This window comes from Rhea pennata, chromosome 9 (genome assembly GCF_028389875.1).
Source record: "Rhea pennata isolate bPtePen1 chromosome 9, bPtePen1.pri, whole genome shotgun sequence".
NCBI classification, from domain to species: Eukaryota; Metazoa; Chordata; class Aves; order Rheiformes; family Rheidae; genus Rhea; species Rhea pennata.
The window spans coordinates 7,645,884-7,664,662 of NC_084671.1; the positions used below are offsets into that span (position 1 = coordinate 7,645,884).

General features: G+C 35.7%; 1 protein-coding gene across 1 annotated transcript in view; it reads left to right on the forward strand.

Moving 5' to 3' along the window:
• Nucleotides 1-18,779, forward strand: part of NAALADL2 (N-acetylated alpha-linked acidic dipeptidase like 2) — a 358,090-nt gene that overhangs the window by 198,916 nt on the left and 140,395 nt on the right. Inside the window, exon 6 of the mRNA XM_062582696.1 lies at nucleotides 18,248-18,391. Coding sequence (XP_062438680.1) covers nucleotides 18,248-18,391 — 144 coding nt within the window. The remainder of the gene's footprint in view (nucleotides 1-18,247; nucleotides 18,392-18,779) is intronic.

An 18,779-nucleotide genomic window follows, 5' to 3' on the forward strand; every position in this document is an offset into this window, starting at 1 on the left:
CACTTTCAGTGAAGAGGTTGTCACATTGCTACATGTATTTTTGCATTTCTGGTTCCAAAATTCCATCTTCTGTGGTTTTACATACTATTTTAACTGAATGTGATATTTGTCTATCCTTCCTGTTTTAAATTGTTTTGTAATTTTATTGATAGCTTAAACAGCTGCAGGATACAAGTGGCATGTGAAAGTGATTCTAATGTATAACATCTTTAAGTGCTTCAGGATCATTAGAATGAGATATAAATTTGAGTGCATGCTGCGGGGAGAGCAAGGCTTTGTGTTATTTGAAAGCAAGTCTTCTGGTGTTGCCAACCGAACCAGCAAGTTTTTCCCTGCTACACTGTAGTACTTTCGTCTGTTGTTACTTCTGCGCTTAGAGAACGTTAGTGCTGATTTGCAGAAAAAGTTTATGCCGTTTTGCTCTGAAGTACTTTCCAAGTACGTACTTTGCATAATGTGTCAGAAATGGTCATGCAGGAGTATGATTTTCAAGTTAGGGCTGTATCAGAACCGGTAGCGGTGCTTTGCTGGCACAGGATAGTCTGTGTCCCCTGAAGAGGGAGGAGCGGTTGTTGAGACCGACACGGTCGGGTCACCTCGCGGCGTACTGAGCGCCTGGCCAAGCCCTGTCTCCTCTTAGCTGTTGCCCTTATTTCTTATCTGTAAACCATTTGTTGAGCCCCTCTGCCTAGCTCAGGAAAATGGAGCATGGCTCCTGGCTGCAACAGGACTAGTTGAGAATATTAGTATGTAGTAAGACTAGTGACTGGGAAAACATTATTTCCCTGTTGAGGATAAAATGCTTTTGATACCAGCAGTTTTGTGTATCTTTTATTAGGTGCATAATGGATGCTTCAGAGTCTCTGAACTCTTGAACTTGTTATGTTCTGAGGTTCTTCAAGAAACATTGAGTATGAAATGGAGCTGTATAGCTAAATTCAATTTTATCCTGTATGTTTCAATAACATTACTGTGGAATAAATGGAAAGAACATGGCAGATTAGTTGTAACATATCCTAGTAATGCCTAAAGAATGTAGGAAATAATGCTTTACTACTGCAGATTAACACTTGATTTTTTGAAATCCTGCCTTAGAGGGGAAAAAAAATCTATTTAACGTAGATAATACCAGTATGCTACTGTGCACAGCACTATAAAATAATTGACAGATCCAGTTTTATTCAGTTAACCTACCATTTGAAGATAATCTAAAAGTAGTTGGGTTATTTTTGGAAGTACCGAAAATACTTACTGTATTGAACTTCTCTGGAGTTAATGGTGTTGAAAGTATATGTGAATGTCACTAGTTCATGTCAGAATATTAACCTCAGTGTAGTTACCTGTACACTAAGCACTGTAAATTATTTAAGTCAAAATTTTGAAAAATAATGATTCAGTGTCATTTTCAGAAACTTATTTTGTAAGTCTTTATTTCGTTAGAGGTTAAAATAGTCTTTGAAAATGAGCATTCCTCAAAAAATTTTACATTGTTCATCCAAAAATCAAAACACCAGACTTCTGGTCATACTTCAGTCTTGACTTCCAAATCTTAGTAAGAATATCTGTTCAGCCAGTCATAAGCTGCTGTAAACTGACTGCAATAAAAATATGCTAACAGATGATCTGTTCCTGTGACTGTGAACACACATTCAGACTGTACAGTTGTAAAACAACATTATAGGCTATTATCTGGGAAAGAAAAGGTTAGCTTAATGGATAACAAGATGTTAACATTTTGGGTTAGTTTTGTTTTGCTCAGTAACAGTTACCTTTTAAATTTATGTACCATTGAGTCCTATTAAGGTAATGAGAAACTTTGGGCTTGAACTCCAAAGGGATTTAACATTCTCCCTTTATGAAAGGAAGGGAGAGGGGAAGAAGTCCTACTAGCAGGTGACTTAGGAATGCGTTCCTTAAACGGCATGTAAGAACCATGGATATTGCACGTAGGTTACATAATATGAATGACCTTCCTCAACTCCCCCAGCAAAAAAATGCCACAGAACAAAAACACCAAAGAATTTACTGTTGCATAGAAAATATCACTAAGGGGAAGATGAATATTCCACAATTTAAGGTAGGTCTTAGTGATTTGCTTTTGAAGGTGCACCACTTCCATTCCTGTAGATGTCTGCTGTTGTAAAAGCTTTGACAATTTCCATGCTTTCTTATTTGAATAAATTGCTTTTAAGAGATCTGTTAAATTAGACTTTGAACTGGAAAGGGCAAAAATATGTAGAAAAGTCTCCATTGTCAGTATTTTTTATACTAGCCAGTCTGTCATATAAATAAACTTGACTCAGCTCTGGTTTTTATTTCAGAATTCATTCATATGAATGTAGTCTGTGATAAGCCATTCATGTCAATCAAGGTTCTTGCTGCAGATCCAAAGAATACAAAAGAACTCTCCTCTTCCCTTAGTGCATTTGTAATGCTTATTCACTAAATGTGACAGCTTACCTAGCATACCCAGGTTTTTTATCTGGGTATTTTAAGAATGTTTGCAGCTACCTTGCAAATCCTGTACAAAAGAACACAGGTGAGCTGCATGCTAATCTTTAGTATTAAATTTTAAATTGAAAGTTGTAGGGAAGTCTGAGTTCCACAGTTCCTGAGTATGGATGCAAAACTTGTCAGAAGTGATTTGGGATTCTGCTTTTACTTACCTAGCTTGATAGTATAGTCATGGAAAGAACGGAACACAAGTGAATTGCGTTAAGTGCCAAGTTCCAGCTTTATGTTCTGCTGACACTGATCCACAAATTCTTTGTTGACACTCTTTTAAAAGTACTCTTTACTTACAGTAGTCTCTAATTGTATTGTCCAGCCTTATTTTGGTTATTCAGGCAGATAACTTCTACCTAAAGAGTAATTGGATTACTAAAGAGTAACTGTGTGGCTGTGCTCTTTGCAAATGTCTGGGGTTTTTTTTTGTTTTTATTTGTTTTGGTTTTTTGTTATTGTTTACTTCATTTCATTTCATGAACAGGATGAAGAGGCTGTAGAATTTGTAAGAACTTGCTTCTTTTGCTGGGTAGATTCTAGTTATCAGGTACCACAAATGCCTGCACTGTGGTTAGAGGTTAAGATTTGATGTTAATATGAACACCTTTGCTAGTGGAGAGGAGCGTTTTTGTCTACTATATGTTAATGTCTTTTTTGACCTTTTTTTATGCTTTTTAAGGAGCAGTCTTTGGCCAGTCTGACTTTCCCTGCTACTTAAATTGTTATCATCAGCCTTTCTCTTTGTTCTCTGTTGGTCTCACTGTTGTTGTGTATCTAAGTGCCTATAGTATAATTCAACAGCAATTGAACTTTCTGTGTGCCTTTTCATTGATCTGGTTACCTCAAGATGTAGAATTTGCTGTTGCACTTTTCAGTTTACTGGCGTTGGACTGATAGGTACCAGAATTCCTGTCTTGTACTAGATGTCTGTATTCAAAATTACAAAATATTTTAGGAGCTCTCATGATGAAATGTGTTTTGCTGTATATAAATGCCTATATATAAAGGAACTTTATATACAAAATGTTGACATTTTATGCTGTTTCTCATCTTAGTAACTCAATAATGGTACATAATGATTAGGAATATAATTATATAATTATATAAATAATTATATAATAATATAATAATAAATATTATACTAATTTTTCATAGTATCTGCAAAAAAAAATCGGAATCTGATTCTGCATGAAAGTACTGTCTGAGGCTTGTCATCGATTTCACTTGTGCTGAATTAAATACCTACAGAAAAATACTCAATTGAAGAAGCAGATTAAGCCCTTACCTGGATTTTAGCTGTAGATTCCTAATAGGCACATTCCTTATAGTTACTAGTCATACTGCTTACATGAAACGAACACGAGCAGAGCAGTAAATAGGGGGTTTTTTTATTTTTTTTTTATTGAATTGCGGATTTGCAGGGTTGCTTTGCTGAATTCAATCTCTTGCATATTTTCAGAAAAATAGAAAAGTTTGTGGTTATATTTTTGCTTTTATCACTTTAACTTTGTATCATTTCAGTTACTGTCTTATTAGTGGGTAGTTCTAAGAGATTGGTATTCCAAAGTAAGTTGGCACATCTTTGTTCATATCACACTATGGATAACTGACACACATTTTATTGCAAACACGTTGCTTTAGATATTGACTAAACCTATGGTTTTTAGACTGCTGGAAAACATATTTTTACTTTTTGCAAAACCAAAGTGTGGCTTAACTCTTTAACATAATATTGTATGCTATACTTGAAGGACACAAACCTCACAAGAAGCGCGCAACATAAGAAACAAAAACTCCAGACTCTACATTTGTGAATAACGGTGGAGCAGTTTGAATATCACAATGAACAATCCATACTGCAGTTGTAGCTTAATTTTCTCTTGGCATTTCAAGATACATGAATACTTTCTTTTCTTTGAAATTTTAGGGCAGAAGAATCCAGTTGTGATTGCAAAGATGTATTTTGCACATAATCCAAGCCAAATAATTGTGCCATCAAGCTCATAACTTAATTGTAGCATATGCTTTGGAAATGCATTTAGTTTTGATTTAAATGATAGTGCTTCTGAATAAGTTTTTCTAGTATTTTGCATTTTAAACAAATACCTTCAGGTTTTTTAATTGCAAGTGTGTTCTGCATAGAAACACTGCATCTGCCAACCTCAGTCAAACCTCTGAAATAGCTGTTGCTATGCCCTCTGCATTATACATGGCCAAGAAACACCACAGATGAAAGAATTTTTGGTGTAGAATTTCTCTGAATGACATTAAAGCTAAATAGACCATTAGGGTTATAACAGCTGCTTTGAAGAGGCACTTTGTGTTTTCAAAGATTGATCTGAATTATTTTGGTCTCTTGATTATTCAGTGAAATATTTACTGTGCTGAGCTGAAGAACTTCTCAACTCTGAGCTGTCAGCCTGAGCTAGTTTCAGGTAGGTGCAGGTAGTTTGCTGTTATTGAAAGTGTCAAGTTATCTGACCATAATAAAATGAGTTTCTCCTGAAGTGAAAATACATGTGTGCGGAAGCTTGTGCAAAAGATGCCATATGTATTTCTTTGTAGTCAGTGTTAAAAGATGGGGTAAGGAGGATTCAGTATAGGCAGGATTCAGATCAGTCATGTCCTTCAGGAGCTGCCCCGAGTATAAAGTTGAATGTGTGTGTTTAACTCATTTTCTATTACGAAATACATGCAAAGTCTAGAGAGAACTTCAATATGAAGGACACGAACCTATCTAAAGGCTATTACAAACAAGCAAAAAAACTCCAACAGTAATAATTGAGCTCCTATTTTCTTCTATGCCATTAGAAATGTGGAGAGTCTGTTATTTTGACAGACAACTGCAGATTTTGCTTTTGTTCCAGAACCAGTAGTCGATTTGGAAAGGAAACCAAGCATGCTAATGTGAGGAGGGAAAAAAAAAAGTTTTGCTTTAGTAAAAATTTAAATATTTCATTACAGTATGTTTAAAATGACATCCCAGCTACCGGATTCCAGCTGAATTTTGGAAACACTAAGAGCTATGACCCCACCCAAGTCTGAGATTGAATAAACTGTGAATGACGCTGGCGTTAGGGTGCTCCTGCTAGTTCCCTATACTTTCTATAGTGTTCTGAAGCAGTCATGTAAGCTGTCCCTGAGCTGGAGATACTGGGAAGTTGGTGGTATCAGCAGTTATCAAATGAGATGCTGAGGAGCTGGACCTGTAGAAAAATGTAACACTGAAATCTTGCCTATATTACAGTGGACATTCATCACATGTGGTTTTTCTCCGCAAATATTGGCATCGTTAAGGAGAAAAGCAGTTCGTTGAGATTGACAAACAAACCTTGAAATAATTGCTTACATACTATAGGAGACAGAAAACTATTGAACAGATTTTAAATAAAATACAATTAGACCAGTTAATCTAAGGCAATACCTTGTTCTGTTCAGTAATCTGTGACAGGAAAATAATTATTTATATTTAAACAAGTTTGAATGTGTAACTTGGAATCTAGATTTCTGATTAAGTTATATAGGTTCAGCGATGCATAAAGTTTCATTAATACAGTTCCTATACTATTTAATTATATGTAGAAGAGTATTCTGTGAAGGAACAGAATTATTAGCTTCTAGCAAGTTCATCATAGTATTTTAAATTATAGAGATAATTAATAATTTCAGGTTTCCTTTTTCTATGTTTCCTCTTAGACGGTTAACAATTCTCAAGAGTCAGTGCCACTTTTTCAACTGCCACCCCTCAGAGATCAGGTTTTTATAAGAACTGAGTCATATAGGGGGTAAGGGTTTTTTTGTTTGTTTTTTCAAGAGCTTTAATTTCTATCATTGCTGTGCTTTCTGACACATCAGTGCAACTAGAACCAGTGTGTTTTTTAGTATACATTAAGGAGGTAAGAAGTTAGTAGTTTAGTAGCCAACTTTGTGACAACGCGGTCAACACTGATACTTGAGATATGATTATGATTGTCAAGTAGCTTTAAAGTATGGTTATAATAAAATTAGTAGGTTTGCCCAGTTGGTAAATTTTCACTATTTTCTTTGCATAATTATATTGATGACAGTGCCAAGGTCACATATGAAGTAAAAGTAGAATAATAATAATCAGATCTGTCTACAGATAGGTGTAAGGTACTATTTTTGTTATTCTGCTCTGTTATTACTTTAATATTAGACTTGTTTGTTGCAGCTTAGCTACAGGGAGTAAAATGGGATTATGAATTAGTAAACTAAAATCATGTTAAGGAATACTTGAATTTTGGCTCTGTTCATAAAGTGTTTAGTTTCATCTGACCAACTTAAGTGCTGTCATTACAGTGTAACATTTTTGAGAATGAAATGTTAGTAGTGAGTGACTTGGAAAACTTCTTCTCCGAGTGGCTGTAAATATTTTTTTTAGCAGAAACAAGATACTTGGGGACGAATTCCAACTTTCTTACAACACTGTTGGCAAGAAATAGTTTATTACAAAACTGCAAATACTGTTTTGCACATTTATATAAAATACAGTACCTATAACAATGGAAAAATGATGTTACATATTGTGCAGGCAGTAACATAATATATCAAGTGTTACTTTAGTGGAACAGTGTCAATGGAATTTACAAAGTGGCATCTATTTATTTTTGCAGGTATTGAGAAAGAAATGAAATAGCAAGGAAGCGATGATTACTTGTGACACATTCCTCTTACAAAAAACTGCTTTAACCATGTTTTATAACATCCTATGTTTTCTTCTTATTTGTATTCCATGGTTTCTTTCATTGAATTATATTTCAGTATATTTGTGCTTCTGTCCATCAATGCGATGGAGTCAGGAGCATCTATTACCTTCTGTAAAGTTCTGGTGATAGTTTACTGGCTTTATGCAACTGTAGCCTCAGGCAAAAAAAAATCATGGAACTGGATTATGACAGTAAACTGATAGAATAGAAACTACATTAAAGGTTAAATTTTCAAACATGTTTAGAAATGTATTCAGTGCTGAATAGGATTTACATTAGTGGTTAACTGTGCTATTGCTTTCCCATTGAAAAAAATTCTGTATGGGGCTATGGCACAAATTAATACTTAAGAAGAGTCAATACAAAGTCTTCATGTGAATGTTTCCTTTGTTTCATTTTATAAGTCACGTCCTGTGTGTTTAACTTGGTTCTATTATGTGTAAAATGGAGCTAGATGTTGCCTCTGCTTCTGTGAGATAGTAGCAAGCGAATATGTTAATGAATAGAAACTACTCAATTTTAACGGTGGTGGGGTTAAATAGATACATGAGATAAGCAGGTTTAAGATTTCGGGTTTTGTATAAGGCTATTAAGAAATCCTCCTCCTAAATTTCACAGTTTTCTTAGGTTATGTCAGTAACATGAGTGTTTTCTGGAACATTTCTGAGGGCTTTGTAACATCCTATGAGTTAATTAGATTGCACAATTGCAGAGGATTGTCTTGGAAAGTAATTTTTTCACATACTGCTTTTTTCTTAATGATGACAATGTAGATCGTATCCTAGAAGGAAAAAAACACATAGACGAAGAAGTGCAAAGCCCATGTGACTGCCAAATATTTTCAGAACTCATGTATATTTGTAAGTCTAAGTTCAGATATTTCAAGAGTCTCTTTGGTAGATGCTGAAACCTGTGGATGCTCAGCATCTTCAGTTACATTTGAGAACTTGAGCTCCTGTCTTCAGAGACAGGGAAAGTCCTCAAACATATTGTAGAGGAATAAACTTCAACAGCCATTAGAAGGGAGAGGAGTGTTACTACCAAGCCATGTTCATAAAGGTTTCTAGATACCACTTCTACAATTACAAATTTTATCTGTAATATAGCTTAAAAACTGAAATAAACTATGTTATGCTTGAAACTGACCTACAGCATATATAGATTTGGTATAGTGGTTTTTATACTGTTTCATTGAAGTTTCATCTGTGGACCCTCCTGCATGTTTTTAATGAAAAGCGCAATCCAGTCCACTGTGCTTACAGCTTGTGAAGTCAATTTGCTTGGTCCAAACTATTTTTTAGTTCTTACATGGGAATTGGTAGAGAAATATGAGTATCTTCCATAATATATTTTTGTATTCTTTTCCAGTATGACTCTATGCCCCCTTCCCCCCCCCCAAAAAAAAAAAAAAGAAAGGAGAATTCTTTAAAAATATTTTGTGCTCAATAGTTTAGTTAAGGTGGAACTGCTGTGGAAGAGAAAGGTTTGAGTAGGAAATCTGCATATGTTCTTTGTGCTTCCAGCTATCATGTAAAATTCATTAAACTTCAATGTGACAGAGTGGAACTAGATTTGTATTGATTTCTTTACCTCCTCTGCTTTTTTAGGGATTCTTCTAACCTATATTTTTTTTTGTTAAAGTAGAAAAAATAACAAGTTTTCTGATTTGCCTATGACATGAGGTAGCTCTGCATCTCTAATACTATAAAATAAACAAAGGGTGGTTCAGTGCTGCAATGTCCTTCTAACAGTGCCATAAGAAATGAGCTGGGAGTAGTATGTTCTTTGAGAGAGCTGTAAAGAGTTTTGTCTTTTTGTTCCTTTTAAAAGTGGAAAGGTAAAAATTAGTACTGAAAATTATTAGGGAACATGTGTAAATACAGTATAAACAGCATTTTAAGCCTTGTTAAGAGAATAGGAAAAACAAATTGAACTTCTTTGTTTTGCCTTCTGAAATGCACTGTTTCAGCAAAATATTCACATATATAGGCACAAAAATTTAACATGTGGTGTTAAAAAGAGCTTTGAAATCATTTGAGGAAAAGGTAATCGGGGTTTTGTTGTTGCAATATTTAATCAGCTGAATAGAAGTATCTGCTAAATTATCTCATTATCTAGTATCAGTATCTGCTTTTGGGTGCGGGGGAACATGTGACCTAGTTTAGCGTGCCCATCCTGCTCTATGACTCCTTTGGTTTGCCATATGAATTGGTTAGACGGGAAAGATAAAAGGATAAGATGGTTAGGCATTCAGGTCCAGAGAGGGAAATGTGCCAGTAAAAACGCTTTAGAAAAATGCAATTACACTGATGCCTTTCAAAATCAAAGCAGCTCAGAGTTATAATTTTGAGGATCACCAACTAAACTGTTTGATTTTATTCCAAAGAAGATAAGTACTTTAAATTACACAAGAATTGAAAAGATTGTAAAACTATAATAAGTTTCTAGAAATTGTTTAGAAGATTACTAATTTTTAATGATGTTTAAAAAAGTCTGAAAAATACTACTTGCTAACTAAGAACTTTAAATGGGGAAAGGAAGATGTGTAATGATAGTTGCTGATACATTATTGCGATAATTCTTGTTGAGGTTTGAGGGGCCATTTTTACCTAGCGGGTTAGTAAGAGACATCCATGTTTCTTCACGTATTCTTATATTTTTGTTCTGTAAAGTTATGTATTGCTTTTCATTATTACTTTTTATTGCTTTAACATGCTTTCTGTCATTCTTAATTGATGTGTTCTGTCAGTGTTTGGTGTTAGATTGTTTACGTTTTATGGTCTTGAGATCACAGAACTCCACTAACAGGCTACTGCTCACGGACATGGTAGTGCTTATGTGAATAAATTTGTTAATTCACTACTCAGTGAAATTGAGTTTAAAAAAAAAATAGCGGAAGATAATTAAAAGAAAAGATAGTGACTGTGTAATAACCTTGTGAAAAGAAAATCATTAAAAAACAGAACAATTGGAACACTTTTTAACAGGGCAAAGCTACAATGTAGGTAATTCACACCTGTGGAAAAATAAGCTGTAACTGAAAGTGAGATTTTATGCTTGTGAAGGCTGCTTTGAGATTATACAGATGAATGTAGCATTTGTCAATAAAGAGTTCCTGTGATTCAGAGAAGACAAACATCACCAAATTATCTCTGGCTTTTGAAATAAATTTCAAAATATGGCTTGGATGATTAAAAGTGACTCTTCAATTTCAATTAGATTTAAGTGGATTCAAATTGATTATACTATTCTGATTTTCTGTATAATATTAAAAGTTCTATTGGGCACTGAATGATCTCCCCTCATTGTATTTTCAGACTTGTTCTTTTTAATCATAATCATTAAATGTTTACTTTAAGGAATAAGCCCAAGTATCATTTTTTCAAAAAAGGATAAGGAATATAACGTCACCTTACAATTTAAAACATTATCTTAAGTACAGTATTCTTAAACGATGTTGCTTCTCTACTCTTCTTGGAAAAGAAATTAATGTTTTTAAGAATTGCCTTGTTTTATTGCTTTCTTAGTCTCCTGTTTTCTTGGCTGACAAAAAAGCAAATTGCCCTTGAAATTTTCAGCATTTTAGCATAAGCGTTAGTTAGATTTGCAACTTGATATATATTAGCCCTGTTCCTGATAGCTTAAGGAGTGATACTCCAGCATACACCATTATCAGTCTCTCTGCAGTTTATTCTGTTGACTGTATAGGCAGCTGAACTATGGCATCACTGGTTAGTAGACAGTCAAAGTCACCAGCTTTCTCTCTCATACCCAAAAGAGGCACTGCACCTCTTCGAGTCGTCATGATTGTAGTTCAGCATGCAACTCGGCACACCAGATGAGCATGCTGCCATTCAGAAAGACATCGACAGGCTGGACAAATGGGCTGACAGCAGCCTCATGAAGCTCAGCAAAGGCAGAAGCAGAGTCCTTCCACCAGAGGAAGGAATAACCCCATGCACCAGTACTGACTGGAGGCCAACTGGCTGGAAAGCAGTTGGGCAGAGAAGGACCCGGGAGGGTCCTGGTGGACACCAAGCTGTCCATGAGCCAGCAGCACACCCTCGCGGCAAGTGCGGCCAACAGCGTGCTGGGCTGCATGAGAAGGGCCATCACCAGCAGGCCAAGGGAGGTAGCGTTCCCTGCGACCCAGCACTGGGGAGACCACGTCTGGCACCCTGGGCGTAGTTCTGGGCTCCCCACTACAAGAGAGACATGGGCATAACGGAACGAGTGCAGCAGAGGGCCACGGAGATGGTGACAGGACTGGGGCACCTCTCCAATTGGGAGAGGTGGAGACAGCTGGGATTGTTTCCTCTGGAGAAGAGGAGGCTCCGCGGAGAGCTCCTCAGTGTGTGAAAGCGGCTGAGGGGAGAGCGTGAAGATGACAGAGCCAGACTCTTCTCAGCGACATCGACTGAAAGGGCAAGAGGCAGCAGGCCCGCACTGAAGCACAGGCAATTCCTGTATTAAGCGTAAGGGGGGATTTTTGTGTGTGTTTGTTTTCTTTTTTCTTTACAGTGAGGATGGTGAAGCACTGGACAGGTTGCCCAGACAGGTTGTGGAGTCTCCGTCTTTGGAGATACTCAAAACCTGCTGAGCAACCTCTCTGGTTGAACCTGCTCTGAGCTGGGGGCTTGGACAAAGTGATTTCTAATTTTGGAATTCCTTTCCAACCTCGACAAGTCTGTGAATTTGGCTGTTGTCCAGTCCGCTCTGTTTAGGAGTCATTAAGGGCCTTATGCGATATTTGTATGATTCTCTCTGTTTATCTTGTTTTCAGTCTTTTCTGGTAATTTTTATGAGACTGTTATCTTTTCTCATGGGGATTCTTTTCATAAGGTTTGCAGATGATGTTATATTTGCAGTTCAGTGTTCCAATATGGAAAGTTGCTAATTTCTCTGAGGAGAAGCTTAGCAGATGGCAGTCAAAAGAGAAAGCAAGGGGATTATGTTTTCTTTTTCACAAGTAAAATGCTAACTAAATATCTACAGTTATGAATGAAGAATTTCAGAAATACTTTGCTGATAAGAAAACAAGTGTGGTAACTGGGAGCTATGGAGCTAAGCAGAATAAGTGAGAAAAGAAAAGCAGTCTAGGCCATCCTAATTAAATATTCATTAGCATTAGTGTGGAAACACAGAGGAAAAAAAATGTAATCAAATTATGTACCTTAATACATGGCAATCCAGAATGCAGCTTCTACAGAATTGTTACTTTTAATCAGTATATTAATACGGAGTAGAAGAAAATGCCCTGTACAAGCATCTAAAAATGCTCCAGAATAACAACTAAATAGTAGCCATTATGGAAGTATTAGTTGATAAGGTGTATGTAACTTAATATTTTTTACATATGGGAAGGCAGTGAAGATGCGTTGTGGGTGTGCTGCAACCCTTGAGTGAAGGGAGCCATGATTATATGTAGAAGGCTCATTCAGTATTTAAAGCAGTCCTGGGGTTGCAAAGGGATTCTTGTCATTTCTGGCTCTGATTAGATGTTACTGTGCATGTGGATGTCTATCCAGTAGTGTCTGACCTGTAATTAACAGCTCATTTCTGATCAGTCATTATTCAGCTATCTTATGAGTATGATAGATGTACCAATTAGTTCTTTTATAAACCAGATTATAATGCAATAAGTTTTGTTTTTTTCTATGTGAGAATTCTATAGTCAGGATATAATTTTGCAAATCTGAGGTGATGTGGTATTCCTTCACAAATCAAAATGCAAGTTTTATAAGAAAAACTAACCCCAAAGCCAAAATGTAACTTTCTGTGGTCTCAAACAAATGTAGAGGAATAAGCTATATATTGTATTGCAAAAGAAGTGTAATGTACTAGAGATAGACAATTTTATTTGACAGTATCTACAATATATACAAGACAGCACGTGATTCTGAATCATTGCAGTGCTCACTATATGCTATAAACAAAGTAACTGGTATCATAAATATGTCACTTTCAGTGTTTTCTCAGAGAATTTTCTATTTCCATTCCATTTCCTTATAGCATAAGACTTTTATTATTTTTAATAACAATAAATCTTATTATTGTGGGTAAGTAGGACTCCTTGCTTGTTATTTTAAAGTTACTTAAAAAAAAAAATACTGCAGGCTGGTTTATTTGTAATTGGTACAGCATGTGGCAGCTCTGTGGAACATTGGCCGTTTTTGTCAAAGGAATGTATACTAGTTTGTATATCACATGGCCCAAATTGGTGTTTGCCAGTGAAGGGGTTGTTTTAGTTTGGTGAACAGATAAGCATTCTGTCATTCGTAGAATTACTCCATTTTTACCAGGATACTGCGCCTGTATATCATGGGATAAAACCATGATCATACGCTTTGTCTTCTCCATCCACCGTTCTGCATGCAAGACACAACGGACTGTAGCGGTAAAGTCTTCTGTTGGAAACCTGTTTCCAATCTGTCCTGCAGACCCGTGTTTGGCGTACAGCTTGGATGCCCATGGTGTGACCTGGCAAAATGCCACTGTCCGTTCTGTGGCTTATATGCTTCCAGTGTATTAATTCCAGTTTATTAATTCCAGTGTAGTCTCACTTTCAAAAAATGTATTCTCAGAAAGTCTTTAGAAAGTGTAGCCTCACAATTAGAAAGTTGAAAGATCTTAATGATGAAAAAATAAACATATAGGAAATAAGTGTTGTTTAAGAATGCCTCAGATACTCTCAGATACTTCCTAAAGTAGTTACTTTTCTGGACGATCCTGACTTCCTGTAAGTACTACATTTTCAGTAAATGTGCACAAATCCTTTCAAGGTGCTGCCTTCTTTTCTCACTAATTTCTCAAATCACTACATAGTTTTAAGCATCCCTTGTCTCTTCGTGAATGATGCGTAATGAGATAAAAGCTGCCGCAATGCTGTTGTAATTGGCAGAACGTTCACCATTTCACTACTTCATTGCGTCTAAAGCTGCTTTGAAAGTGCTTAGTTGAGGCTACTGTTAGATAAAATCCCTGGTTACAGAATTTCAGAGTTCCTTTTTTACAGAAGAGAAACTGATATTTTTCTCTCTGCGTGTTTTTCTGGCGTTTTTCTTCTGCACATTAATACCAATGACTGTGTGAAACAAAGTACTTCTGAACTGACATATCTTTGGTGCTGTAATTCTGATGGATAATTTGTAGCAATCTGAATAAAGACATCACAGGAAACTGCTTTCTCACTTCTGCTCCATGGCTGTATACTCTAGACTGTACCCTTCCCTTAAATAATATTTTCCTCTACCAATTATTTTTCTCATCTATACTCAGATACTTGGAGCTTATACCTCCCAAGATACCCTCTAAGCCTGAAGTTATGATCTTCTCCTTCCTATTAGTAGAAACCATTGCAACCTTCATTTTGAATCATACAATGGTCAGCACCGTTTTTAATATACATAAATAAGAATGCCAACATCCTTTATCTTCTTTACTTTAAAGAGATGGAGGAAGAAGTCTCTATTTGATTTTGTCTACAGAAAAAGATGTACATGACTTTTAATATCTAAACATTAAGCAGATGTGGAGCTTTCTACGGTTTCCTGTTCCTAAGTGCTTGGAGAAGAGCATCAGCTTTTCGGGATTGGTGTTCTCTGTCTCTCAATTTACAGTAAAAAGTGGCAGCCAGAATCGATTTCATATCTCTTTGATGTTCAAAGAGAGAATCTAAGAAGGAAAAGAAGGTGGCTCGGTTGCACTCAGTGGCTTTCTAAGTTGTAGCAGATAGGTATGTTTTTATATCAGAGGTTTCACTGTTATTTGAATTCTAAGAATCTGGTTGTACCAGTCCTGCAAACTGTACTCATATTAATAATGTAGTATACTGGAGACAGTATGGGCAAACAGTAAAGGTTGTCTTATGAAAATGTGCTTTGTGGAATTATTCATTGAAATTGAAGAGTAAGATGCAAAAATAACAACAAGAGGTAGGGTTTGGGTTTGTTTTGTTTTTTCTATAAAATGCACCAATATGACAGTGCAAGTCTTTTCCAGCAGTATTAATCAGAAGTGTGACAGGCTGCTTTTTGAGTAGGAGGAGAGTCATGTCAGTAACAGAAGTGATCTGCTCACTCACTGTATTCTAAGCTGTTGCTGATGACATGACAAAATAGCTGTTGCAATGCAGAATTACTGTGATTAACTACTGTAATGTGATTTTAGTATCTAGAGCCACCATTTAGCTGTGAGAGTCTCCCTGTAATAAGCACTGTCCTTTCCAATGTGTGCGTGTAGTTAGATGCAAGTCATGGATACCATAGACAATCTGATTTTGCAGGGGAGAGTAAAGAAATAATTGTTACGAGCTCCATGAGAACGGGGGGAGGTGTGCCAGCTGTTGAATATATCAGCAGAAATGGGGTGGAGGTGTATATATGTTTAAAGTGCAAATGATACAAATACCTACTCTGTGTCAGTTGATACATCTTTGTGTTCATCATGGTTTATACAAGATCTAGCCTTGTCAAAGGGCAGTGCAGAAGATATTCTGGGAATGTTCAAGTGGAAGAATCCCTCTCGCACAAAAATGCATTGAACTAACTGTTCACTCCAGGCAGTTGAATAAGAGAAGAGACTTATTTAACCAAATGCACTTTATTCTGTCTTTTATACTGTAATTTATTCTCATAGCATGCTGTAAAGTCCTGCTTGAAGTGTCTATTCTTAGCATAAAGCTGTTTGTCAAATTTCTGTTAAGCTTCAAGTGAAAAAATTAATGAGCCATTCACTTCAGATATTTCAAAACTAATACTGTTTTATTACTAATGCATCAGAAAGTCAAAGATTTGGGTATGTACAGTTATGGTTCAGTGTTCAGTCAGACTTTACATTTTTTCATAAATTTTGGGGGCCATCATTAACTGTGTCAGGTTGTAAAAGGAATTACTTTAGTGAATGTCATCAATAAACTTTTTTTAGCCACTTCTATTCATTTACTTTCTGGGTTTTTTTTAACTGATCTTTATAGAGATAAACAGATAATAGTATCTTCAGTAAACGGATAATATCTTTAATAAGCAGATAATAGTTAAGCACAATACCCCTTTCAATTTATCTTTGAATATGGAATTTTAGTAGAAATAAACAGAATTTCATCCTAGTACCACAAACTTTTATTTTCCTTTTCTTTTTCTAAATATAAAGACAAATTGCCTAATATGGGGAGGAGGATAAAGTGTTTTCTTTGGCTAGGAGAATAAGACACTGTGACTTGCTCTCTTTTCTGTACTCTGATTTCAGCTGTGAGGAAAGTCATTGAAATGATGGTGAAGTTGTACTCAGAATGAGGTACACAACTATTACTGTTATGTGCTCTAAGCAACAACCTTTCAGGGATGTCAGAATATTTTACTAACACTAGTAAGTTACAAAATACAGTACTAAGAGATGCTGGTTACAAATGTCTGTTGCAGTTCGATGAGTATGGAGACTGAGGTTCAAGGTTTTTCTGTGCATTTTAAAGACAAAACACAATCACTAGAAAAAGTACCAATGTAGTCCTAACTTTCTATTTCAGAAACATTCTGGAAATTATCTCTTTTCATGCTCCCAAAATTATATTTTTCTTCCTCCTGTGCTCTGGTGTGTTCTCTAGAGTTTTTCTTAAATTAATGGTGGCTCTAAACCTGGATTGTTTTTGCTGTTGGATTTTAAAAATTGCACAGATAGGGATTCAGTTTCTTGGGAGATTCTTATGCTATAAAATTAAATTTCAAACAAAACCCCAGATTTAAATTATTTTCAAAGCATTCGTTAGGCTCATAGATTCTGGAAGTGCTATCTTTTCTAAGGAGTCTGGCATCTGGTGGTGGAGGAGCTAGCAAGAAGCTGGCAAAGTTCTTCCAATATATTAGTTTCCTAATGAAGTTGTGCTACACTGTGTTTTGTGAATACTGTAGGATCAAACTTGCTAATGTTAAAAAAAAAAAAATGAAAAAATGAGGATTAGAAACATTAGACTTCAAAGTAGTAGCCCTGGAATTTTCTTTTTTTTTTTTTTTTTTCTCTCTCTTTTTTTCTTTTCTTTTTTTTTCTCCCAGCATCCTATAATGACTCTTCAGAGCTGTTAGCACAAAAAGTAAAACAGAAGAGGGAAGATGCATGTCAGTTTTTTAGAACGTAGTTCAGTAACAACATCCTGGATGGTAATTTTTTAGAACTTTATTAATAGAGTATACGTGGTAGTGATTTTTCATAGCTTCTTCAGCTTGTCATTGTAGGTCACAGAGTGGAAAGGATGCCTTCTGGTTGTAAGGAACTAAGTATCAACAGAAAGCATGGTATTTGTCTGATAGAGGTCACAGAGAGTCCTTGCATTCTGAGTTCCAGCTGGGCATTTGCAAATAATTCACGATGGGCAGGCATATGGAAAGGCTTTTGGGGGTTTTGCAGATGGTTTTAGGGCTACTTTCTGTCCCATGCAGTGAAACTTCTCTCTTTTTCACGGTAGACTTTTAGTCTCACAGGAATATTCTTGATTTCCCTGGGAAGAGGTGGTGCCTTTATTAGTCTAGCTGAAAGAGTTGAGAAAAATAAACAAACATTTTATCAATATTGGTATTGTTCAGTGCAGACAGACACTTGCACTGGATTTCAGTCTGTTTTAAATGTCCGCTTTTCCCTATAATGCTATGTTCAGTTCATACTAGAGTTTGAAATTTCTTGCTGATCAATAATTCTATTTTTCATTGATTCCTTTAACCATACACAGTCTCTAATTTTTGTTTAAGTTGCATGCAATATAATATCTACTTGGACTTTTAAACAGTTTTGTCTTGTGGAACTATTCCCCTGAATACTGTAGTATGTATGTGTAATTTTATGATAGTGGTTGTTAAAGGGATCTTTTTTTAAAAAAAAAAAAAAAAAAAAAGGTAAGGAATGGCTGTTAATCTAAACCAGATTTTGTAAGGTGTATGTTAGTAGTGTTTTTTTGACTGAATTAAGCTTTATGCAGAAGATCTTTAAGTTTCATTTACTAAATTACTGTTAATTTTCTGTTATTTAAGATGGAATCTACAGACAAAATCGATCCAACCTCACAACGCTGTTAGTGCAACCAGTTTCTGCAGTGCTGGTCAAAAAACTTATTTCTTTATCTGAGGATGACATCAGAAAAGATAGATGTATCCCCCTTGAGCTTCCAGCCACAGGTAAAACTACTTTTTAAAATATTTTTTTCTGCTAATTATGAAACATCCTTCAAGTACTCCAAATATATTCCCTGTAATTGCGGATAACTAAGAGATTTAACCAATTACAGGTATGCTTTGTTTAGCGGCTTTTTAGAAGTGACTATGTAAAACTTCTAAATTATGCTCAAAAATGTGCTAGATGGGAGTTACGTTAGGAAAAAAAGAAGTCTGAGAAGTACTAGAGAAGAGCCATTAAAAAGAAAAGAAAAGGATATTTGCTCTTTTATCTCAAGCAACCTTGCTCTTGTTACTTTTAACATTTAGTTTCAGAAATGCTCTCATTTTCCAGCATTCAGCAAATGTGAATCAACATCTGGAGTAAGAAGTCTCGATGCAAGGCATTAAA